At 39.3% G+C, this 27,772-nt stretch overlaps 1 protein-coding gene across 1 annotated transcript in view; it reads right to left on the reverse strand.

Annotated features, from left to right (window-relative positions):
* Positions 1-27,772, reverse strand: part of MINDY2 (MINDY lysine 48 deubiquitinase 2) — a gene marked incomplete in the record, with an annotated part of 1,894,024 nt that overhangs the window by 140,963 nt on the left and 1,725,289 nt on the right. Inside the window, 1 exon segment of the mRNA XM_044078895.1 lies at positions 9,094-9,267. Within this exon segment, the coding sequence (XP_043934830.1) occupies positions 9,094-9,267 (174 nt within the window).

Genomic DNA, 27,772 nt, shown 5'->3' on the forward strand with positions numbered 1-27,772 from the left:
ATGAAAGAAAGAGACAAATCTTGGACACAGTATCAGTGAAATAAAACAACTATCTAGAACTCCGAAACAAAACCAAAAAGCAAATCAAACTAGACAAAGCCAATTACTACAAAAACATGCAGGAAAAACATGCTCATAAACCCCAGAAATTTTGGGCCACATTAAATAACATACTCCGCCCAGGAAAAACCACCACCCCATCCCCAGTGCTACCTAGCAATCTTAAAGACATTCCCACACAATTCAACAAATTCTTTACAGAAACTGTCCAACCCTGGCCATTGCCCAATACAGTATCAGTAGTCCCACACCAACAAATACCCCCACCCTTCTCAACACTCAACCCAACATCCCCACTTTCAACCTCCACCCCGTGTCCACCAAGGTAATTTCTAAGCTCCTCAAAAAACTAAAACCAACCACACTAGCAGCTGATAAGCTTCCAGCAGACTTCCTTCAGATATCAGCTGATGCCATAGCCTAACCAGTCTCTATTCTCATAAATAGATCACTGCTGGAAAACAAAGTACCCACCTCCTGGAAAACCTCACACATCATTCCACTACACAAAGGGGGAAACTCCTTAGAGCTGAGCAATTATCGTCCAATTGCAATCCTATCACCTCTGTCCAAAATATTAGAAAGAGTGGTTCACACGCAACTAATGCAACACCTCAAAGATAACCTTCTCTCTCTCTGCTTCACAACATGGCTTTAGACCATCTCACAACACCACCACAGCCCTCCTATCTTTCACGGATATAGTTAACCACCACAGAAACAATGGTCTGTTTGTATCCTCCATATTCTTAGACTTATCAAAAGCCCTTGATATGGTTAACCACAGCATTCTTCTCAATTCTCTATCTAGCATAAACATAAGCCCCTCCTCTATTGCTTGGTTTAACAGCTACCTATCTGGCTGTCAAAAAAAAACAGTTCTCTGGAAAGACCAACTATCCCCCTATTGCCAGTTACTATAGGAGTCCCTCAAGGGTCTATTCTCGTTCCCTTATTATTCTCCTTATATTCTAACCACATCACTTTATCCTCACCCTCTGTGTCAGTAGTACAATATGCAGATGACACCACTCTTATTTGTGCCGCCTCCACACTACATGAACTCCAGTCCTTAACCCAGAACTACTTCACCCTCGCAGAAACATGTTTCACCAATATCAAACTTCTTCTCAATCCCAAAAAAAAAGCAAACTTATTATATTTGGCCCAGGAAAATCACCACCCCTAAGTGATAGCTTCTCCATCAAATCCAAAGGCAACACTCAAATCAGCCCTCCCATGCACACAAAACTGCTAGGTGTTGAAATTGACAACAATTTTAAATTTGACATCCACATTGCTCAAACCATCAAGAAGGTTAACAAAAAACTTGGACTCATTTATAGGAATAAACACTTTATGAGTAACAACACCAAAGCAACCATTGCAAGAACCCATCTCCTATCCATCCTCTTATATGCCTCTCCCATCTTAATCAATCTCCTGCAAACCGGAATGGAATCTTGTTACAACAAAATCGCTAAATTTGCTACCGAATCCCCTTATAGGTCCCATGTTAACTGGTTGGAACTACCTCATATGCTGCTACTCAACCAACTATCTACTGCTCACAAACTCTACTACTTTCCCAACCTAACCCCTGCACTACAGGAACTCATACAACCACACATCCCCACTAGAACTCTTAGATCCAGCAACCAAAACCTCATAAAAGTCATCAAGCATAGAAATGATGCTGGCAAATCCCTTTTTGCCAGCACCATTGCCAAAAAATGGAACACCCTACCAAGCAATGCTACCTCTACCACCTCCACTACTCAGTTTAAAAAACTCCTGAAAAAACATTTTCAGAATAATTAGCTATGCTCATGCCATTCACTGGGCTAACCCTTAAAAAGGTAACTCCTCTGTATCCCAACTACTCTCAGGCAGTCTGTCTCATGAATATGAAATTCTGCCTCTCTTTAGGTCTTTGGTACTCTGTACCTCAATGTTTGACTTTTGTATGAACTGTTAATTTAATGTATTCCATACTGTATGTATCATCTCCTTGTGTGTATGCAATGAAAGCTCTCACAACATGAAACGAATGTTCCATGTAATTTGTTATTCTATGTATGTGCTGTTTGGAGCTTATCTCCCCAGGCCTCCTCTGAAAATGGACCTGTGTCCAGTCGGGCTTTCACGGTTAACATATGTAAAACAAATAAATAAATAAATAAAATGTCCTGTCAATTTTCTGAAAATAGGAAACATATCATCCGGCTTGGTTAATCTAGAGGTAATGTCCCCATCTTCCACATAACCATGCGCTTTCAACAGCAATGCCCCAAAAAATACAGTGCCTTCAACAAATCTGTCTCATCTCATCCACTCCTACAGCCCTGATGCCTCGGAAATGTTTAATTGCCAAAGTGACATCATTTGCAGAAGTGGACCAATTCCCAGCAGCTGCTTCTTGCCCTGCCACCCCAAAATAGGGTAGGTACATAAGGGGTAGGATTTCCTGAAGTGTTCCTTCCAACTCCCAAAAATGTCCCTAGTCAATCAGTGTTTCTCCACCCTTAATTGCTAGTCTAGTTTTAGCACTTTAATAAAGAAGAGTAATATTGGCAATTATATCAACGATGAAATACGTCAGTCTGTAATAACAAAGGTCATGGACTTGCTGACTACCTCAGAGATGTGCAACTTTGGGGGTCAATATACAAGTAAGAAAGTGTGGGAGGTGAAGTCCCCCTCCCCCACTGGGGGTGCTGGGAAGAAAGCCCCTTCTGTTGTTTTGTTTTCCCAGATATTTGAACGTTTTACATTTTACCATGTGTGCCAGTAATAAAATTGTTCATGCACCTGAACTTCAGTGACAGAGATACTAGATTTCTTTAGAAACAGTGCATGTACTGACGGATGAGATGATTCATGACAAAAGGAGGGGGAGTATCGATATTCATCAAAGATACCCACACCTCCAGGTTGGTGGCAAAGCACGAAGCATCAGAGACTATCCATGTGCAACTAACAGTGGGTAAAACTGCCTTCCAGTTTATAGCCTGCTACAGACCACCCTCCCAAACCCAGGAACCCCACTCGGCCTTCCTGAGAACACTGGAAAATATGAAGGTCTCTCCAAACACCATTATATTGGGCGACTTCAACTACCCAAACATAGACTGGGAGCATTACTCTAGCTCCAACACCCTAGCCCAAAGGTTCCTAGAATTTATAAACTCAAATGCTATGGAACAACTTGTTACCACTCCCACAAGAGGGGAAAACATACTGGACCTGATCATCACCAACATGGGGACTCTATGCTCCAGACCAGAAGTGTATCCCTCACTAGTAAGATCAGACCATAAACTAATCTCACTGGATATTCACATCCCGACCCCACCCCCTGCCCAGAAAACCACAGTGAAAAACTTCTCTAAAGCAAATTTCACACTCCTCAAAACCGAGGTGGAATCCTTCAAAGCCCCGGGCCTGTGGAAAATACGGCCCAGACCGCAGAATCCTTTATAAACGCATTCTATGAACACCTTCAGGAATGCATGGATCATGCGATCCCAAATAAAACCAAGACCCAATCCTCCAAAGGCAGACGTCCTGTCTGGTGGACCCCAGCCATAAACAAACTATACAATAGAAGGAGGAAGCTACTAAATGATAGAGCAAAATCCCAAAAAGGGAAGGCATCACTGATCAGTATTAGCAAATAACTACGGGCACTCATAAAATTGTCTAAGGCCAGCTTCAAGAGAAAAATTGCACAGGACACTAAGGATAATCACAAGGCTTTCTTTAGTTATGTTAGGAACCTGGGTGGTAATTCCCAGATATGCTTAGAATTACTCCAAAATGACAAAAAATACACTGAACCCACAGACATTGCCAACATCCTAGCTGACAGGTTCAGCGCAAACTTCTCCCCCCCCTCCCCACCAAAAGGGCAAATATCTATCCCAGCAGAGTGCTGCCCCCCTGACATATCAGCCCTCTCCAAAGCAAAAAACACAGCATCAATGGGACCAGACGGTGTCCCGGGCTGCGTCCTACATGAACTCCAAGAAGAGCTAAACCCAAACATAAAACTACTGTTCAGTCTCAGCCTTACTACAGGATATGTGCCCAAAGAGTGGCGTACAGCAACAGTGGTCCCTCTCCATAAAGGTGGTGCCTCAACGGATCCTGGAAACTATCGCCCCATAAGCCTGACTAGCTTGGTCTGCAAAGCTATGGAAAGGATCATCATGGACCTCATAAATAAAGATATTGGGGACCTACAGACACTGGATCCTACCCAGTTCGGCTTTGTTAAGGGCAGATCCTGCCTATTAAACCTGGTTGATTTCTTTGAAACAGTCACCAAGGCCATTGACGAGGGGAAGGTGGTCCACACAACCTACCTGGACCTCGCAAAAGCCTTCGATACAATACCCCACTCAGGCATTATAGATAAGCTCACCAGCTTAAATATAAACCCCTATGTCACTAGATGGATTGCAAACTGGCTCAAGGACAGAACCCACATGGTTAGAATTGCTGGAGCCATGTCAGACTCCAAACCAGTTACAAGTGGTGTCCCACAAGGCTCAGTCCTGGGACCTCTCTTGTTCGGTATATATTTCTCGGAGGCACAGGCCAACACGGAAGGACTGTGGCTGACCAAGTTCGCAGATGACTGCAAACTGGGTGCCATAATTGACTCTCCAGCCGACACAAGCATCCTCCAAAAGGGCCTCATAGAAACAGACAACTGGTGCCAGAGCCATGGCCTCAAGCTAAATGCCAAAAAGTGTATAGTCATCCCCTTTGGCAAAAACAAAGTGCCCACAAATTACCATATAGGTGGTAATCCATTAAGTACAGAAGAAGAAATTAGGGACCTGGGGACCCAAGTTGATAGCAATCTCTCATTTGACAACCACGTGGCCAAAGTGGTTAGAAAAACATTTTATATAGCCCACCTAATCATGAAGGGATTCACATCTAGATCAGGGGAGGTCATTGTGCCTCTTTACTCATCCCTCATCAGGCCCATAATTGAGTACAATGCCCCTTTTGGGATGTACCTTACCAGACACCTGCAGCAACTGGAAAGACCCCAAAAGTACCTCACCAAGAGGATCAAAGGGCTCAAACAGATACCATATGCTGCCCGGTTAAAGAAACTTCAGCTCTACTCAGTGGCATACTGCCTGTTCAGAGGCGATCTGTGCCTGACGTATAAAGCCATGTCCAACCCTGAATTAATGGACATGCTGCACCTCAGAAAATCCAAATCCCATCGAGCTACGCGCTCGAGAGACTTGAACCTCAGCACTGAAATAAATAGGACATGCTGGAGGGACAGATTCATAACCCAGAGGCTCCCTTCACTCTGGAATAAAATCCCAGTCCAGGTTAGGCAGAGTCCCTCATTGACTCTCTTCAAGAGGAATCTTGATGAGTGGATGGGAGATCGTAGGTTTACCTCGGGTATCACTTCTGTGTCACTGTTAGACAGAGGCACAGTATACTAACCTCGAAAAAGGGCATAGCAAAATAAATTTAAAATGGGTGGCGAAAGCCAAACACATTCTGGCTAGGCTTATAAATGCCCTAGGGCAGATAGCCTAGTATGAACCTATGAACCTATGAACCTATGAACCTAAGCTAGCCACTGTGCAGTAGACAGTAATCACTACAGTCAAGGCTGCAGAAAAGTAACCCTGCTGAAATATTTTCTTGGTAGATATAAGGATACAGTGCAAGAGCTCATAAAGGTCATAACAACAGGTGTTATATGAGGTCTGGTAGATGCATGTATAAACAGCATTATAAGTAGGTATCCTTTTGTAGCCCTGTTCTCTGTTGCAGTATTCTTCACAGTAGATCTCCTGGCAAGGATAACCCAACATCCGTCCAATATACCAAAACCTTTTAGGTCTTGTATGCACAGTATGTCACACTTATGCTCCCTGTACAGGACATAGGGCATAAAGGTGATGTATGGATGCAGCTACTAAGAACTGAATTGCCCTACAAGAAAAAAGTCTTCACAGGACAAAAAAGTCTTATGCACATCCAGAAGGAGAAAATGCAGATGGAAAATGCAAAAAGGGAGACCCTTTAAAGAGGGGAAAAATTTTAAAGAAAAGGGGTTGGAGGGAGAGAGTGAATAGTGCAACAGTGAAGAGAAGGACATCCACTGTTATGGCAAGATTTTACACAGCTGTACTATGTCCTTCTATATCCCTGCTGCAGTAGTCCTCACAGCAGGGGGAGTACAAATGCTCAAAAAAAGATTGGGAGGTGGAAGGCTGGGAAGAGCCCTCAACAAACCCATGTAGAATGGCTTGATCAAAACCTGCTCTGGCCCTAGAAATCATATCTAATTTATAATGTTTAGAAAAGGTATACACTGAAGACCAAGTAGTAGCTTTAAGGATGAAATTGGTGTCCAACCCCTTGAAGAAAGCACCAGAAGAGGAAACAGTCCTACTGGAATGAGCCCGAACAGAAGTAGACAGAAATTTACCATGAAAAGATAACAAAAGGAAATGGTCTTAGTATATCCAAGAGGAGATGGTTTGCTTAGAAACAGTCAAACTCAATGTCCTAGGATGAAAAGAAATAAAAAAAACTGGTCAGAAATATGAATGGCCTTACTTTTATCCAAATAATACCTGAGCTGTCTGTGCAAATCCCAGGTATGTAGGACCCTCTCACTAGCAGACTGAGAAGAAGGAAAAAAGGAAGGGAGTTGAGCTGGGAATAAATGAAGGATTAGTATGAAGGGATACCCTGTCCCTGTGAAAAATCAAAAAGGGAGGGTTGGCCATAAGGTTCCGAAGCTCAGAACCCCCCCCCCCCCCCACACACACACACAAAAGAGCAAGTACTAAGACAGTCTTTAAGGCACAATGTCACAGAGAAGCTGCAAGTGTGACACAGTGCTTACAATATGTAAAAAGCTTTGGTATACTGGATGGATGTTTCCTTGGCAGGGGATCCCTACTGTGAAGAATACTGCAACAGTGAAGAGAAGGACATCTACTGTTATGACAGGATTTTACACAATTGTACTTTCTTGGCTGCAACAAACCTTTTCTGAAGCAAGTATGTAGACTACAGCAGAATGCTTCATATGGAGCAGGAAAGTGTTTTGCCAAAGCAAATCATTATCCTGTGGGAGGTACATCTTAACCCGGTAGGAAGCCTTCAGCTGGGCATAATTTTGTTTCTACAGTAAAGGTTGAGGGATAGTCACATGACGGTGAGAGTTATAAAGATGCCAAGCCGTTTAGAGGTTTTAAATAAATTAATGATGTCACCCATGGAAGGATATTTAGACACTGTATGGCAAATTTTAGTCTGGCCAATTCGAGAGACAGTTGAGATTAGCCAATAAGAGAAACTAAAGCACAAGCGGCATACTTATCAGAATGTTGAGAATATTATATAGGTCATAAGATAAAACTAAGGACCTATTCAAAATGGCCGACTGCTGCAGGCCAAGTGCTCTTCTGTTCATATTTACAGCATCAATCCACCCATCTATTTTATATAAAATGCTTGTGCTGGTGAGGGTCATTGTGACAGCAATCTAAGCATGGCATACCAGACTTCTTCTTCTCATCCTGTGGGATCATCAGACATTTTCTGGGAAGCTGAGAGAAGTAACCTTCCCATGTGGCATGGCTCTGCAGCTTCTTTCTAGTAGGCCATGCCTAGTACACCTCACAACAGAGGTACTAGCAGGCATTCTAAAAAGGTGTCCAAAGCATCTCCATTGACTCCTTTCCACTTGGATAAACACAGCCTGTGCTCCAACACCCTCCTGGATTGCTGTACTCTGCAGTCCCTCCAGGACTGGTGAGTTCTTCACTGTACCAAAGGCAGCACCACAGCCTACCTCGTGGAGGAATCTCATGTCTTCTGCTTGTATCCAAAATCTCACCCCTTTGTTCCCTAACCAAAGTTCCTGACCGTAGGTGTGTATAAGAACACACACCAAAAGATTAACTGAGAGCTCTGACATATATCTATTTATTTGCAATTTGTTTACCAGGAAAGTCCACTGGGCCATTCAGAGCCTGTTTTCAGTGGCGGCCCAGGGAGATAAACTCCTCAGTACATGAATAAAAGTAGAATTCTGTACTTTGGTAATGTACAACTAACAAGCAATAGCTTACAATGTAAAAACACAGCAACATAGTGGCAAGACAAACATCAGTGACAATTTCAATATCTTACAAGATAATTAGAGCATACAGTAAATTTTTGGAAAACATGACATAAAAGTAGAAAAAGAGTAACATGAGATCTCCACGTTCGCTTTGCCACCACAGTACAGTATAACACTTGCAAGCACTGTTGTTGATCCCCAATACCTGAAGAAAACTCTAACGTAATTAACCATCTTCACTTGAGGTACCTGTTTTCCCCTCCCCTATAAGGGACGGGACAGGACTTGTGACCTCTGATGTGAAGATGTTACTGATTTTAGTGTAACCATCTCTCTATTAATGAAGAATCGCTCGGATGTCCAACTACAGTAATAGAATGACTATTAATTTCACTTCTGGATGTAATAAATGTGACACTATGCAGTTTTAAGCATTTGAATCAGAAAACAGTGTCTTTCATGCCACTCTAGAAATACAGTTTAGCAGGTTAAGTTTATGACCTCTTAGTGTGTTCGTGACTTGTGCTGATTCCCACAAATATAACTTGCTTGTGGTGCAAGTCTGAAGAAGACACTAACCAGATCAAATTTCTCATGCCACTCTTGAGAACACATGCTTGCTTCTTTTAAGTCCTACCTAGTGAAAAAAGACTAAAAGACAATGAATTAATTATGAAATAAATATTGTCAATCAAAACATTTCTATACTCTTGGCACCTTTTTTCCAGACTAGTAGTTAAGTTTTTTAAACCAATACAAAACGAGAAATGATTCAGAATAATTTATTGCCTCATTTTCCCCCTTAAGACACAGAGTTCTCTCATTAAGCAGGACAGCGTGTGTGTAGTCGGCACATCTTTGGCTTACACTCTACATACGTGACATGAACTGTTACGATTTACCTGAGCCTGAGCTGCCGCTGCCTGTTCCTGTTCCTGATAGAACTGTGATGCCCGCCTGTCCTCTTCCTCCTGCAGCTTTTTCGCTAGTTCCAGATCGCTGATTCCTTCTGGAAACTGCTCACAGTTCAGCTCTTCGTTTTGTTCTCGCTGCAGGGATAGTGCCATCAGATAGTCCTAGCGATCAAAAAACAGATGTCATGTACATACGATCAAAAAACAGATGTCATGTACATATCAAACATTATAGGTGATACGTCTTATAAGAATGTGCAGCAGGTTACATAGGTTCATAGGATGGTATTAGGCTATCGGCCCTACGGCCTATACAAGCCTAGCCATAACAATTCCCTGGATATTTCTTCCCACAATATTTACTTCTCCAGGCCCCTGTCTAGCAGAGCAACTGACATGATCCCCGGGGTGAATTTCCTATCTCCCATCCAATCGTCAAGGTTCCTTTTGAAAAGGGCCAAGGAGGCGCTCTACTTGACATGTATGGGCGGTCTATTCCAGAGTATGGGGAGTCTCTGGGTCAGGAACCTATCCCTCCAGCATGTTTTGTTCATTGTGATGACAAGGTTTAGATCCCTGGAGTGTGTGGTTCTGAGGGATTGGGATTTCTTTAATTGGAGCATGTCCAACAGCTCAGGGTTTGACATGGTCTTACATGTTAAGCAGAGATCGCCTCTGAGTAGACGATATGCCACAGAGTATAGCTGGAGTTATTTTAGACGGACAACATATAGCATCTGCTTTAGGCCTGTGATTCTTTTAGTGAGATATTTCTGAGGCCTTTCCAGCTGTTGCAGATGTCTTGTGAGGTACATACCAAACGGGGCATTGTACTCTATAATAGGTCTAATGAGGGATGAGTACAGTGGGACATGTTCAGGCCTTGGTGGCAGATTTCTAATGTTTCTGTTTTTCCTTAGCTGAAATGCAAAATATCACAAGCAAGATATCAGTTGCTGTTAGTGTTAGTGGCACAACAGATAGCACACTCGGCTTTGGTGTAGAAGGCTGTGGATTCTGTTCCCATGCCAGGTAGATGAAGTGCGTCATAAGTGGAGGGTGTTGCACACCTGAGTGTGCTGTCCTTTGGATGAGACATTACACCAAGGCCCCATCTGCTTGAGTTGGTGGTAGCTCAGGTGGATGTCAAAGATCCCTCAACGTCTATTACATAGAGTAGGGGAAGTTCCCTGATACTCTGTCCAAATTTTTCCTAGTAGTATAAGTACCACCCTGGGTCCCGTGAAAAGAGACTACAACCTACTGAGACTAACCTGGTCAACAAAAACAATAACTAACTAAATAAATAAATAAAACATGACATACCTCCACTTAAAACACAGACATTAAAAACATTGCACAAAAACTAGAAAATTGTCAGTTTTGGAGGGAGAATGCATCTCCCACACATTCCCCAATGCTGGGGCTGTGTCCCCAGCACCCCACCCCCCACAATCTCTATATGTATACTACCTCTGTGCCTCTGAGGTTACATAAACTTGGAGAAAAGTGGGGGCATGGAAATAAACAAAATTTTTCTCTTTGTTGAGTCATGGGATCTCAGAGATGCCATTACAGAGCTTCTGTGACAAACCGATTTGTAACATATTGAGCCTCTGATAACATAAAACCTTCAATAAAACATACACAACACTTTGCATGCTGACAAAATGAACTCAAGAAACTGCAGCCCATTTTTGTTATCCAGTGGAAAGACAGCAACTACTTTGGAGCTAAAACAATATCCAGAAAGCTGTTCACAACTAATACCAACAAGTCCATGGACCCTGCTCTTTCATCAGCTGAAGGTTTTCTGCTTGGATTGCTACATAAGTGACACTCACGATGCTGATCAGATATTTATTGTGAATATTGTCAATATTCTGGGATACCAACATGCAGCCAGTGGAAATGAGTACAATTTCAAACTATTAGCCAATGTTTCTATTATTTTTATGCTATCTGTAGATAACTAAGGAGCCGATGCAGTAATGTACCTGGGCAAAGAGGACTAAACAGAAAGCTTAAAAAAGGGAGCCAGCAATATTCCTCATACAGAAATGCCTTATCTTACTGCAAAACATAACGTAATGTTTTTTCAACAAAAACTGCTAGCAAAGCTGTATTTTAAATGTCATAGATTACATTTCAGCAAATTAGTTTGACTAAAACGTTAGTAAATTAATTAACAAGTCCAGTTACAAATGCTGTTTAAAGCATAAGATCTACTTTAAATAATTAAGTTTTTTTTAAATTACAATATTTGTATATATATATGCAACAAATGTCTGCAGTAATTAAAATTCATGTTTGTTTATAAAACAAATATTTATATTGTTCGCTGATTTTAAAATCCATAACAGAAATTATATAAGATATCTACAACTTAACTATTAGTTTCATGCGGGAGGCCATATGCAGAACAGTACATTGTGGTACACTGTTACCAGTGTAATAGGTAAGGCTGGGGATATCCTTCCCCAGCAGTAATCTAAATGCCTGTATAGCTGTTCAAGTCCCTTGCTAGCAAGCTGCCATTCCATGGTCATTGATATAACAGCTAGACTATAGTCCACAAGTTAATTTTCTGTATCTTGAAACAGCCCCTTTGAGGACTGAGAATATTTTCTTACCTATAATACAAACACTTGTCTGCTAAAACTTTTATTAGATGTTAAAAGCCCCTAGTGCCTTCACCCACCAGTCTTCCAAAGAGACAAATGATGCAAAGAATTCTACATATTTACTTCGTCACATCCTTAAATTAACTAACATAAATAATTAACTAACTAATCAATAGTCATTATGTAGTCTTAAAGAATTATCTGTTTATCTGTATCTACATTCTGCCTAAGTGGGCTATAGATATCCTTATAACACAGCCAATGTTTCAAACTGAATCGAAAATTAGCTGGATGTTTAAGAATGATCACAAATTTCAAATCCACCAAATTATGCTGCCTTTCCATAAAATGTCTTGCTACAGGATTATTTACTCTACTGTTTCTTACATCACAAGGATGTTCCATAATTCTTTCCCTCACCATCCATTTGATTTCCCAAACATAAACTTTAAGGCTATTACAAGACAAGGCATCTGAATTAGAAGCACTTTACATTTTAAATTAAGCACCGAATGAAATAACAAGATATTTTCTCAGACTGTAGTTTTGGAGTTGCGATTATGATGACTTATTTAGTGATTTTTATTTTTTAATTTAATGTTCTATTTCTACTTACTGTACTAAATAGTCATCCTGTCTGGCTAAAGGTTTGAACTGTTGCACCTAGGAAAATGTGGAGAGGTGTCAACCCAGGTGGACTTTTTCTGGGATGTTACAAAATGATGGCAATGAATATGCTGAAAATGTTGTCACTTATTTATGGGTTGAAACACTCCACAAAAAGGAGTAATATACCAAAATATACTCAAAAATATATCCAGTATTCACTGTTTCTATTAAGCACAGCTAATGACATCAAAAATATCCCTGCTATCCTAGCTGCATGATGCACAGGAATAAAAACCATGATTATGCCCCAAATGACCTGGTGACCTTGGCATGACTAGCAGCCTAAGTGCTGGAGGAGCCACATGGCAAATGATGGGAGAGAAAAAATGACTTTGGTTTGCCCAACTTGTAGGAAGGAGGTGGTTCAGTCCACTCAGGTTCCATTTTCTATTAAGCAGAGTGGTGTACGGTATGCAGTATGTAAGTATGGGATATGGTGGCCTTCGCTGAACAAACACAGGAGTACACACATACAGAAGGGTCCAGCAGTGTGCATTTCCACCAGTGGAAATGAGTTAAGCCAGAAAAAGCAGGAAAGAAAAATTCCTCCCACAGATGATGGTTACCTTTTGCTCATCCTTCACCTCAAAGCCCAGACAATCAAGGAGACTTCCCCTCAGAAAGATGACAGACTGTCCCACAGAGTAAAGTGGGATGCTACTGTCTAGGCAGAAGAGGGGAAATGGTCATGGGAAGTTTGGTAAAAATACAAAATAAAAATAATTGTTGATAGCAGGCTATGGAATCTCAAGTTGTCTATTTGTAGTTCAGCTAACATTAAACTGGCAAGGCTTTCTGTAGTGATTAAAAGTCTGGACTATATCTACTCTAAGACTCTTGGAAGCTGAAACTCCTGTGCAGAAGTGAAAACCAAATGAGGCATTTTTGACTCCATTTTGGAGCCAGGAAGCAGGAAAGCCCATTTAGTTCACTGGACATTTTTTCTGTATATTACTGTGTTTTCTCTGAATCTGAAGTTACAGCTATTAACTGAAGTTTTACTGTCTGTATTGTTTTTTTCAAGTGGATTCTGTGCTGTGCCTAGCTATTTAAAACAGTTTTTTGTAGGTTCTCTTCTTTGTCTGCACTGCTTTTTCAAGTGGGTTGTGTGTGTGCTTAGCTGTTTAAATTGTCTTCTTTTTGTTGTTGTTGATTCTGTCATTTGTCTGCATTTTTAATGCTTTTTTCCTCTACATTTAAAACAATAGCTATTAACTGAATTGATTTTACATTTAACATTTTTAATGTGCTTTTTGTGCCATTAAGTGGGGATTAATCAGTATTGTTGCATTTAATTGTTATACTTTTAGTCACTTTTCAAACTTGGAACAGACAGACAGTTTTGGCCAACTCTGCAAGTTATCTAGAGCTTGTGGTCATTAAATCTGGTGAGAGTGAGGGTGACTTCTGCAGCTCTGGACAGATAAACACTATTGGCTGCAGCTTTAGCTGTTTGCAACATTCATTTTCCCTAATATTTATATTGCATGAGCAGTCAGTCATTGTTGCCTTACCCTACAAAGAGGCATTTTGACTGTTTTGCATCCACAAAGCAGGAAAATACATTTCTTCCAATGCACGCAAGTCATTTAACAATTTCAATCAGTTTTGAAAAAAAAATTCTGCCATGTTTTCTGTATTTTATTATGTTTTCTTTGAATCTGAAGATACTACTATTAATTGAAGGTATTTTACTATTTATACTCTTTTTCAACTGGGTTTTGTGCTGTTCATAATTATTTAAATCAGTTTTGATTGGCTTATGTCATTTTCCTTAATTTTTACTGATTTTTCTCAGAATTTTTCAACTAAAAGATTTTTTTCTTCTTGTTTACTTTGATTTCTTAGCACAGCTACATTGTGTTGAGCTTCACTTTACTCTTCACCCTTCAAACTTGTACTCAAATGATGCAGACGCTTTAACTGAAACTTTACTATTAACAAGACTAGACAGAGACATTTCTAGCAGCAGCAGCATACAAAGCCAAAAATAATGGAAGACAAAGGACCAGAATCAGGGATATATTTTAAATATTGCCCTAATGAACTCAGAAAGTTTCTAGAATAAAAGGTGTTGCGTTAGCATGCATTTTTCTGAGGGATATGAAGTCTAAAACTCCAATGTACCTTATTATTTAATTAATTTAATCCTTGTTGATTTGCCAGGAAAAAAAAACACATTTTATGAGGAATACACCAAAAATATGAACATTCTGCAAAAATCTAGACAGTTGAGAGGTATGAATAGCAGGCAACACTACAGCTTCAGGGCCAAGTAAAATAGTTTTAGCTGTTTCTACCTTAGAGTGCTACCAATACTTATTATACTGCAAATGTTTTATTTTACTACATAATATTAATTATCCTGCACTCATAAGCATTTATTCAAGAAAGTCATATCCTATACAAATAAGTCTTACATCCATATTTCTAAACTTTCGGACTAACTGATTTTATCTGGTGACTCTCAGCAATGCATGTGGCTACCAATAAGCTACCTTGTCTTCTCTGAGTTGATGGCCTCGTATTACTTGGTCTAATCAGGCAGTATGTAGCAATTGCCTGATGCTCACAGAAAATAAACAAATACCTCATCACCAACTGTCTGTGAGAGATGCAAGCATTTAGCTAAGATGCAGGGATTACTCTCAAATGTGAACACAGTCTTTGAGCACCACCCACCTTCCCAGCACTCCTCACAAATACCTGAAAAATCGTCATATTCTGAGGCTGTAACAAAAGTCACTGCATAACCCTCTAAGGTAAAACAAGACCAGGAGTCAGAGGAAATCAAACACACTTAATACCACATCCATTGCTGAGAGTCATCAGATGAAATCAAACACAACACTTACTACCACATCCATTGCTGAGAGTCACCAGATGAAGTCAAATACATGACTTACTACCACATGCATTGCTGAGAGTGACTAGAGGAAATAACACAACACTTACTACCATATCCATTGCCGAGAGTCACCAGATGAAATCAAACACAACACTTACTACCACACCCATTGCTGAGAGTCACCAGAAGAAACCCCCCCAATCTCAGTACTCATAAACTGTCTACTATTAAGTAAAGCTATGTTGGTGATGGATGACTCCATAGTAAGGCACACAAACTCTACTCTCACAAGGCTGGACAAAAATAGGGTGATTGCGTGGACTGTGAGTTGTCTTTCAAATGCCAAGATCTGAGGCATTACAACAGCCATCAAGACACTCAAGCTGAACAAATACGACTACAACATGGAGGTGGTCCACATGGGTATAAACGACCTGGTATACAAAACTCTGAGGGACATGTAGAGAAATGTTTCTGAGCTCTTCATGCATGTCACAAATGCAGGAAAGTCCATGGTACTGAGTGGAATCCTTCCTTCTCCATGAATGACACCAAGGTACAAAGAAAAGATGACTGATTTCAACAAGTGGCTGAATGAATGGTGTCACTCGAAGAGACCTACAATGTGTCAGCTTAGGATGAGTTGCTGTACAGCTCTACTTATGTCTCCAAGGACAGCTTGCACCTCTCATTCCAAGGCTTTTGTACACTGACTAAAGCCCTTGTTGCCCCTCTTACTGTCTCAAATGGACCTCCCAACTAAAAAACACAAGAAGGTCAGTCAAAAACCAGACAATATCAATGTAGCACTGCTTAGTGCTAAGATACCAAGTAACAAATCACCTGACCCTGAGGTCCTACTGCATCTGGAGCGCACTCATGTTGCTATTATTACCGAAACTTGGTTTTATGCCTGCCATGCCTTTAGACCAGATGGGAATAGCGGTGGGGTATTTGTATTTGTTAAATAGCACTTTACCTCAAGGCAGATTCCTAGAGACCCACAAATCATACTAAATAAATCCATCTATCATATCATAGCAATTTACAGGACCCCCTCAATGTCCTCTGAAAACAGTGTTCAATTCCAGAAATACTGTATGCACATTAAATACATAGGAAATGAATCATCCTGGGAGAGTTTGACTACCCTTCAATAAACTGGAATACCTATAGCTTAGATGTGGGTTATACTTCAAAAATCCTTGATTTCATAAACAAAAACTCCCTGGACAGAATAGTCAAGGAACACAGTAGAGGACAAAATATTCTTGATCTGGTCTTTACAAATACAGCATCTATATGCACTATCCCACTGGCTCTAGTTAAGTCTGACCAGAAACTGGTAACCTTTAAAATGCCCAAGCCATCAGATGTGAATATCACAGTATTCTGAGACTCCAAACATACTAACCTCCCACAATTCTATAATGACATCTCAAAATTCAGGTATAACTATAACATACTTACTACCAAAACCAAACAAAACAGGAAGTTCAAGAGAAAACCAGTCTGGTGGCCCACATGCGTAAATAAACAATAGAATAAAAGAAAGAAAAAAAACTTTTTAGAATATGCAGCAAAACTAATGACCGACAAATCAAGGACAACATAAAAAAATTGTGGAAGGTACAGAAAAATTCCATCAGGAAAATAAAGGTATCCCATGAACTTTGACTAACATCAGAAGCTAAGGATAATTACAATTCCTTCTTTAATTACTTCAGGTATTCCAGGAAATTAAGAAATAACATAAAACATTGCACAGAATTTATTCAAAATGATACCACCTACTTGGATCCAGTAGATACCTCAAATATATTAGCTAACAACTGCACTAAACCCACATATTCCTAAGTATCTCAGAACTGATATCATCACAAAACAGCACTTGCTAAAGGTACTTTTAAAAACAGAAAATACTTCCTCTATGGGACTTGATACATACCTGGCTGCCCGTTGAACAGCACTAAACATGTAGGATCTAAATTGTAGGATCTCTTCTTATAGCTGTTCAAACTGACCTTAGCCACTGGCTTTGTCCCTGAGGTTTGGCACATAACAGGTGTGATGTCACTTCACAAGGGTGGCTCCACCACTGACCCTGGAAACTAGAGAACCTTTAGCTTGCTAAGTCTCATCAGCAAAGCCATGGAAGGGGTCATATCTGAGCTTGTAAACTAGGATATTAAAAATCTTGTAGGACTTGATCCCCAACAGTTTGCCAATGTTAAGTGTAGATCCTGCTAATGAATCTGTAAACTTCTTTGAGAGGGTAACACAAGCTGTGAACAGCTGTCATGCTGTCATTACAGCATATCTTGACCTCGACAAAATATTTGATCCCATACCTCATGTTAATGTAATTAACAAACTAAATGTGGTCCAAATTGATCCCTACATAGTTAGGTGAATAGCAAATTGGCTGAGGGACAAAACCCGCATAGTGAGTGTGGCAGGTCTATAATAGGTCTTCTACTTTTCAGCATATACTTCTTAGATCTCCAAATGAGACACCAGGACTTCTAGTTAACCAAGTTTGCATCCACATATCTCCTTCAGACATTTAAAAGCTACAATTTGAACTTACACATGTTAATAACTAATGCACAGAAAATAGGCTAAAATAACTGCTAAAAAGTGCAATATTGTCACATTTACTAAACAATCCCTCAACCAAGTTTATAGTATAGACAAAACCCCATTCTAAAATGAAGATGTTGTGACAGACATTGGAACATGGGTAGAGACAGACATTAGAACATGGGTAGATAATTCTCTCTCCTTTGGTCATCATGTAGCAACAGTGGTGAGAAAATCCTTTTATCTGACACAGCTGATTACAAAGGGTATTTTCTCTTGATTTAAAGAAGTCCTTATATAATCCACACTGATCAGGCCTATCACAGAACACAATGTCCTCTTTGGGCTGTATCTTACTAGACAGATTAGGTAGTTGGAGAGACCCCAAAGATTTTTAACAAAAAAAAATCTTTGGCCTAAAAGTCCTGAGCTATGAGGACAAGCTGGAGGCTATGTCCCTGTATTCTATGTCCTATAGACTCCTTAGGGATTATCTGTGCCTTGCTTTGTGGGTCATTAGGGATCCATCAGCCCAGGACCTCTTATATCTCTATAAATCAAACAGTACAGAGAACACTAGGACCTGAGATCTGAAACTCCTTCAGAAGATAAACAAATTATGGTGGACAGGCAGATTAATCAAGCAATGACTACCCCTTCTTTGGAACAAATCTCCATTCCTGATCAAGCGATGTGACAGATTATCTTACTTTGAAAAGGAGTTAGACAATCAGACGCTTAGTCAAAAATTCCTGCCTGGCTTGACTGGCCTATCTGTCCTTGAAGAAGTGAGGTAAGGTCTGAGGGTGGATTCAGGAAGGCATAAATGGCCACAAAGCCCACTTGCCTTATATTTTCTATGATTCCCTAATACATTATTAAATAAAAGAGTAAACAGGCCACACAGCCAATCAAACTGGAAAAAAACAACAAGAAAACTGTAACCAGGCTAGAGTTTGCACTGCGTGATTCCTTGAAACATCTTGTAAAAGAGGATTATGGGATATATGAAAATGACTCCTTAAGGACAGCAGGTGTTGTAGCTCTATGGCAGTTCTGAATGCCCATAACTTATTTCTTTTTAAGTCAATTCATGGATAAACCCAGACCAATAAAGCCAAAGCTCACTAACTATGAAGATGCATGTTTCTTTATTGCTATGATATCATCAGCACAGCATACGTGAACTGTTTGGCTAACCTTTAGAAGCACAGGGTTGTTGTACCCAGTTGTTGTCCCTAACCATTAAGGTGTCTGCACAATATCCAATCTAACAACTAAATAAAAGAGTAAACGAGCCACACAGCCAATCCAAATAGAAAAAAAGCAACAAGAAAACTGTAGCCAAGCTAGAGTTTGCACTGCGTGATTCCTTGAAACCTCTTATAAAAGAGGATTATGGGATATATACCATATAGCTGAAACACCTGGTATCCTTACGGGGTCATTTGCAGATATCCAATAATCCTCTTTTACAAGAGGTTTCAAGGAATCACACAGTACAAAGTCTAGCCTGGCTACAGTTTTCTTGTTTTTTTTTTCAGCTGGATTGGCCGTGTGGCATGTTTACTCCTTTATTTAGTTGTTAGATGGGATATTTTGCAGACACTTTAATGGTAAGGGACAACAGCTGGGTACAACAACCCTGTGTTTCTAAACATTAGCCAAACAGTCCACTTATACTGTGCTGATGATGTCATACCAAGACTGAAACATGCATGTTTACATCTAGTGGGGTTTGGTTTTATTGGCCTGAGTTTGTCCAATAATCAACTTGAAATAAGTCGTGGGCATTCAGAACTGCCACATATCTGAAACACCAGGTGTCCTTAAGGGGTCATTTGTACATATACCACAGTCCTCTTTTACAAGAGGTTCCAAAGAATCACACAGTGTAAACGCTAGCCTGATAGATTATTACACTTTTTTTTAAAGGCAGAGCTTTTTTTCTACTGAAAGCTAATGGGTATAAAACTACTTTTAAAACAATGTCCTTTTGTGTATCTTTTACTCAATATGCAGCCTCCTTTTATAATTTACATAAACATTTTCATCAGTTAAATTCAGAATATATAATTCTTAAGGGAGATTTTAATATCATTACAAACTCAATGACAAATAAATCCAGCAAAGTATGTTGATCACTTTATAAAACACATTCTTCTAAACATTTCAAAAGGGCATTAATCTGGTATTACATATTTAGAACAAAAGAACAAAGTTTAGGGGAAACTTCACAAATCTATCTAAAAACAATATTATGTCCTCAAGAAGAAAGATGTATTCCTTTATCTTCTGTAAGCCATTTGAATATCATGCTTAAGTGGTTAATGTAAGTTCAATTAAATAATCTGCAGGAAAAGTAGCAATTTTTCAGATTTTCAAGGTCAACATCGATACATTCAGCATTTAAAATAAATAAACTGCCTATTTAAAGCTGGTTTTGTACAGCAAAAATATATAGCTTATACACCATACATATAGTGTCAATTAACTTTATAATCTAGCACATATAGTTATCAAAGATAGAATTGATTTTGCGGCAGCAAGGGAAATCTGTCCGAATGAACTAGTGAATCAAATGAAGTAGAACTTCTGTAATATCCATGGTGTACAATTATCAATGAAAAAAATTAGGCAGCAAGGCAAATCAGTCTGAAATATTAAAAGTGAATCAGTAAATCAAATCAACCAAAACCACTATCAGTTTCAGCAGAATATTACTGAAATGTAGTAGTGGACATTATTTTTCATTTTATAAAAGAAGAAAGCAGCAAATATTTTAAAAAACGGTCATAGCTTGGTCATATTTGTAGCTATATACAACATAGCAAACATTTCAATTTATTGACAAAAATGTAACTATATTAAAACAGTCATTACATTAAACCCATAGATATCAGACTTATTTTGAACTAGATTAGAAAAAGAATAAATTAATTTCCAAAAATTAAGATGTCTGGCTCCAACAAAATGCAATTATAAATTATTCCATAATGGTAATTAGGCAAACACTTATATTTTTGCAAGATTAATTATTTTAAGGTGTATATGTAAGCTAGAACAAGATTTACAGGCTGCCTCTGTCCCTTAGAGACACAGGTGCTAGACCTGGGGTGTATTTTCATACACCTGGGGTTTAGTACCTGTGTCCTAATGGACAGAGGCAGTCTGTAAATCCTGCCCAAGCTTACACATACCCCTTAAAATAACCTCTGAGGCACATAAACGTCTGTGATACAACTGGAATGCTTGACAAGGCTTATAAAGGCCCAGTGGTCGTTAGCCTAGTACACACTTATAAACGTATCCTGCAGAAATTAACACTAATAATTACCACCTGCACTACTAGAACAAGGGCTATTAAATGTGTGCAAAGCTAACAAATATAAATATAATGAAAATCCTTTCATTGGTCACGTTGCTATTTCAGTTTGCTTATATTTCAGCAAAGTATAAGAATGCAGTAAAACAGCTAACCATCTCTTGCCAAGGACAGCTAACTTTTCTGATGTCACAATTATTTTAACAGATGCTAGCAAAGCTCTTGACAGTTTAATCAAGCTAATTGCCACATATAGTCAAGCTTTCTGAATCATAATTGGTATAAAATGCTGACTTTTTTCAAACACTATTAATTTATAATTTAATGGTACCTGTACAATAAACATCAAGTGCTAGAAAAGGACATTTGTCAGCCTCGCTCTCTTTCAACACTGAATCCACTGGAATCAAAACTGGATAATTTTTCTCATTACAGTATGTTCTAATACAGCAAACATACTTAGGTATACCAACATAACCTCTTGCTATCAACTTCAGATTAAAATCATTTTGTCAAAGCAGCTGAACAGCCCAAGGCATAAAATGATCTAAATTAAGACCACAAAGAAATATTTAGGGAAATGAAAAATGACTGGAAATCAAGCAAGTTACTAAACCATCTTTTTCAGGCTGAGAATACTTTCAAAATATTTATATAACTAAAGGGAATTACTGATTTTGGCAATGATAAACTCAACTGACAAATCATTGCTTCAAAGAAATGCTTCAAACTTATAAAAAGATCTTTCTATGAGATATGGTGACCCTGAAGTCAGTACACATGAATAAGTACATTTTCTCTCAAAAATATTTGTTCCCTTACATAAACAGCACATTCAGAAAATGCAAACATATTATGCACATTAAAGAGTAAAAATTATAATTTGTTAGCTTTTACATTTAAGACAAATGCAATGGATATATACTCATTCAGCCCAGGGAGAAAAGTGTCTCCCAATCTGAGCTGCCAGTTCATTTCACGTACCTTTAAAAAAGTCTTCCAGTCCTCCCTCTAGGATCCAGTTTGATCTTTTCCAGTATACCAAAACTAAATTTGTTAAACCCATTGGACTCAATAGAATTTCTGAACAAGGTTATATTTTAATTTTTGCTGGCGATGTCACAAATATGTTCGTAAATGAGTGACCTTAAGGCACGCTCAGCTTTGCCAACACAGAATGCTGGACATCCTGCACCAGTTGCCAGGTAAACCATCCTGTGGGTGGTGGAATTGCCATCCTGAAATGGAATTTTGCTTTTCATAATATTTCTTAGCACCAAGGTCTGATCTCTTGTGATGTAAATGCACTGTCTACAGCATCTGCACCTTACTATGCCTTTAGATATCCTAGAGCAGGAGTGTCCAACCCGCAGCCCGCGGGCCGCATGCAGCTCTCAGAGCTCTTAAATTTAATTTTAATTTAACTTTTTTTCCATGTGTTTACACGTCCGCGTACTTTTGCTGTTCTGCGCATGCGCCAACTTTCTTTTTTTCACATTTTTTTCATACCAGCATCTTTCCGCTGGTATGCGCATGCGCGAAAACACCGTTCGGTCGTTTTTTATATTTCTGGTAAAGCTGAAGGAAGGAGCGAGATCGTGGAGAGAGGATTTATTTTATTTCGGAGTACACACTGACTACACTACAACATAACAAAAGGTAAGCTAAGTATTTTGACACTGTGTCTGCTCCCTTTATACTACTACTGCACCTACTACTGTGGTGGGAACAAGGATAAGACATTAGCTGGACTGGGATATTGGTACGTGTTTGAAGGAAAATAAGCTATTTCTCAGAATATGTCATTTTTATTAGTCACTGTTTAATTGCCAGCATTCCTTATTTTATAGTTTGTTATAAGCCAGGTTCTTACAACAGTAAAATTAGTATACATACACTATAATGAGCAGAGGTTGCCCTATTCTGTATTCTGTATGAAGAAAAGAAATTGCTGTTGCCGTGTTTAAGATTGCTTCAGACTGAAGCTGATGATATTTGTAAACATTTGCAACTACTAGTACAGTAGATTGCCTTAGGTTAAATCTTTTGATAGATGCAAGGTAATATCCATATAATTACAAATCACAGAATTTTCTCCACCTGGTGTCATAAGAAATTGTAACACTGAGGTTGCAGCTGTTCTTCCTGACTCATACTTGCTGGTATGCCAAATAATTTGCCACAGGTAGTGGTACATGGGCACTATATAAGGTGGACAGCAAGGAGTTAAGTCTAACAATACCCCAGTAAGGGAGTATGAGATACAAAGCTTCCTATTAGAATTCCTGATGTGAAAGGGAGCAGTTATGTGAGCAGTTTATGTTTGCATACTTATCTGTAAATGCAAATGCATTGAAGAGTGCATTATTCAATACTATGTAGCGTCTGTTAAAATTTGTATAATTTTTCACTCATATGCTACTCAGCACAATCTTTTTGAAGATCTAAGAACAGTATTTTAACAGTATTTAGTCTGAAAGGGCAGTGAGACAAGAAAAGGGATTGCCAGAATGTGTCAGAAGTGTAATATGTACTCTAAATCTCCAAACTATGGCATGGTCTGTGGAAAGATCATTTTGTCAGTAATACTTATGGGTTTGGAAGTGTGCTTAGTTATTCTGCGGTGTAGCCTGAAAGGTTGGTGAGGTGGTAGTCCATCAAGACAACCTTCCTTCATCGATGTCCATGTTTGGAATCTGGTAGTAATAATTAATAGTGGTTGAGTGGGGTAGACGTTAGCCTGGCTGATATTTTGCAAGTAGCAAGAAACATGAAGTTGTAACATTGTATGTTGCATCTTGTTAGGCTTTACCAGATTTCTTGCCCTATCAGGTTTTGTGGTATGGGGTGGATGTTGGGGGGGGGGGGAGTGGTCATGATAGCTGGACACAGCAACTGTATGTACAGTATAATAAACATGCTTCAGCTTTCTAGTCTCTGGGGAAAAAAGATTGTTTATTCTGTAAAATTATGCACAGACCACAGGTTGGAGACCTTCTACAAGGGTTAGTTTTAGTATGTGTACCTTATCCAACTACATGTCATGTAGTTACTGGTGAATTACAAGTAATTTCAGACGTACAGGAGTATTTTACTTTCCGAAAGTAAGTGAATCCAGACAGTGACTGCTTTGCATTTTTAAAGACTAAAAAAAACACCTTCTCCTAATTATGCTGCTTTGCCTCCAAACATGAAAAAAGTTAACTAAGCTGATTTATTTTAAAGTTATAGAAAAGAACATATAGCCAGGTACAACACAAATAGAGACAGCAATATTATATTTAAGAACTATTACTGTTAGCTTGCAAAGTGTACAAAAAATAATGTCTGGAGAATGTAACAATGCTGGATTTCTAAGCACTAGAACTGTAGATAGAATCTGCGACTGTGCTGTTACTAAACTTGTCAAATGCAATGTGGCAGAGAGAAGAGGGGAAAGAATTACAGGACTAATGGATTCAGGGAGCATGATTGTATTAGTTATAGTACACAGTATGTCTGTAAGCATAAAACAACTAGTAAAAAGAAAATGTATCATTTCCTGCAAGTGTTGTGTGTTTTTTGGTTGTATGGTTTGCATTGTTTTTCGGCATAATTGATACAACTACATTGTAAAGCTGTGCACAGTTTTCAGAAAATATTTTTGGACTTGGGTCTGGGAAGGTAATGTGGAGTTGTTTGTAGTGAAAATTTAAAACACCTCGATAATCAAACTTTTTCATGCATTATAGTAGTTGTGTCTTAAAAAAATAAAGGGCTGCTTTCTTTGTGTAAAACAGGATATTTAAGCAAACTTGTCCTTTCTTAACTTGTGAAGAGTGTGGCCACAGCCAAAAAGTAAGCATCAGATTTCTCTTCTGTCCTGGCTAATGAGACTTACGATGATGGAAATGAATGTACTGTAACAGAAGGGGAGGGGGTGAAGAAATAAAGTAACCTCAAAGAAAAAGAAGAGTAGCAGTGGGAGACAGACACAAAACATTAATATTTTTTTCTAATACAGTGTTAACGGATAGATTTCTACTGTTTGTGGGAATTGTAAAGTTGGCCAAGCAATTTGAGTGTGATGTTTATGTTTCAGGTCGATATTGCAAACGTTTCTGATAGAGTACAAACAGTCTTTTTGGAGGGAAGGGGTTCTTGTCATTTGGACCACAACAATGTTCTGGGGATAGTTACTCTTATTTTATAACAAAATGTTTGTATTTGGCACGTAAATGTAGTTACACTAGGAAGAATTTTGGTACAGGACATAGAAAATGGAGGTAACAGATGAGAGTAATCAATGTGTGTGTCTGAATGACAATAAGGAAATAGCTGCAGGATAAAACTGAATCGTGGATAAATACAGAATACACTGTTATTTGGACCAATTTTAATTCCTGTCTGATAGTGGAGTAGAAAAGGAAAATACACAATTAGGAGATGTGAATGTTGTTGTAGTCACTAGTGTCTTTTGGCTTTTCCTGGTTAGGGGTCGCCACAGCGGAACTCCAGTCTGCTAAAGATTGGTAGTTGATTTTTACGTGCCGAGTTACCAGCCCTGACGCACAACCTTCAACGAAGATGCCCATTCACGCATGTCTCCACACTGAAGATGCTATAGCTGAGAATTGAACCAGACAGCAACACACAACCGCAGCACCACCACCACGGTCTAATTAGGAGGTGTGAATATTAGTCATTAATAAATATAAGCATATTACACAAGTGAAACAATCTCTGCCAAAGTGACCCCCTCCAGCATATTACTACCCCTCCTCCCATTCTGCCCTAACTGAGGTGGGTTCATAGGTTCATACTATGCTATCTGCCCTAGGGCATTTATAAGCCTAGCCAGAATGTGTTTGGCTTTCACCACCCATTTTAAATTTATTTTGCTATGCCCTTTTTCGAGGTTAGTATACTGTGCCTCTGTCTAACAGTGACACAGAAATGATACCCGGGGTAAACCTACGATCGCCAATCCACTCATCAAGATTCCTCTTGAAGAGAGTCAATGAGGGACTCTGCCTAACCTGGACTGGGATTTTATTCCAGAGTGAAGGGAGCCTCTGGGTTATGAATTTGTCCCTCCAGCATGTCCTATTTATTTCAGTGCTGAGGTTCAAGTCTCTCGAGTGCGTAGCTGGATGGGATTTGGATTTTCTGAGGTGCAGCATGTCCATTAATTCCGGGTTGGACATGGCTTTATACGTCAGGCACAGATTGCCTCTGAACAGGCGGTATGCCACTGAGTAGAGCTGGAGTTTCTTTAACCGGGCAGCATATGGCATCTGTTTGAGCCCTTTGATCCTCTTGGTGAGGTACTTTTGGGGTCTTTCCAATTGCTGCAGGTGTCTGGTAAGGTACATCCCAAAAGGGGCATTGTACTCAATTATGGGCCTGGTGAGGGTAAGATGCTACTCAAGGGCAGGGTCATACCGGCCTGGTCTACATGCTCAGAGAGCTCCTTTATGTCTCTTTTCATGTAGTCCAGGGAGGTACGTCTCAGGTCATTCACACCAGCATGGACAATGACTGAGTCATATTTGTACTTGCTTTACAGTGACCTGAGTGCTTGTGTTATGTGGTGGATCCTAGCGCCCGACAGGCTGCTCACCGTGACCCTCTCCTTGTTCAGCCTGGTGAGCGGGACGTCAGTGTGCCTGACGATAGAGTCACCTATTACAAGTGTATCAGATGTGTTGTTTAGTCTTAAGGGCTGGGACTGCTCGGTACACTGGCTTTGTGAGATATGTGTTGCACGTGTTTTGTTTTGGGGTAGCAGTTGCTTGGGTGTCTGCTTTGGAGGTGTCTGCTGCTTAGACAGATAAAATCTCAAGACATTTGCCATTTTTTAAATTTTTTTGTCAGGACACAACTGCCCAAAGAGGGACTGTCCCTCGCAAAGTGGGACAGGTGGTAACCCTAATTGAACTATGCTGACTCATTTGTAAAATTACTTGGTAATTATACAGTCTGAATAATTCATTACAATATTTCAGTTTGTTATACTGTTCCATTGGTTATTCCTCAGTGCTGTCTATACTAGGCAAAATGACTCAAAAGAAAGGGGTGTTAAAATCTGTAGTCTAGTGAACGTCCATCAAACTAATATGAAACAGAGGTCAATATGTATATATATTGATTGTGGCCTTTTCCAGTAGCTATCTGTCTGCATGTCTGTCTGTTAACTGACTATGTAAGCTAGTCTGTGAACATCTCACTGCATTCATGCTTGAAGTGTTTGAAGCATTCCTGAATTTCACAATTGCCTGTTGCAATTACTGAAGTAAGCATCATGAGTGCAAATTACATACAAAACAAGGCATTATGACAAAAAATACTTTTAAATAAACAAACCAGCCACAATTAAAAGGTTTTTAAATATATTTAATAATAAACAATAAAAAGAATAAGACAATATTCAATAACTCAATGAATAAAGTGACACAGTTCAGAATTGCAGGAAATATGTTAAAAAGCATTGCAGGACAGTCTCAAAATACAGAAAACATCTACTAATCTTGCTATATTGCAATCTGTCCCTAAGAGAGGTTACTTATCTCTCAGAAATGTGCCTAAGGCCCCTGGCCTAAGCCCTGGAACTGGAAGTCATAAAACAGTAGTAAACAG

Source organism: Protopterus annectens, chromosome 7.part1, assembly GCF_019279795.1.
Source record: "Protopterus annectens isolate FY-2018-M chromosome 7.part1, PAN1.0, whole genome shotgun sequence".
Lineage (NCBI taxonomy): Eukaryota > Metazoa > Chordata > Ceratodontiformes > Protopteridae > Protopterus > Protopterus annectens.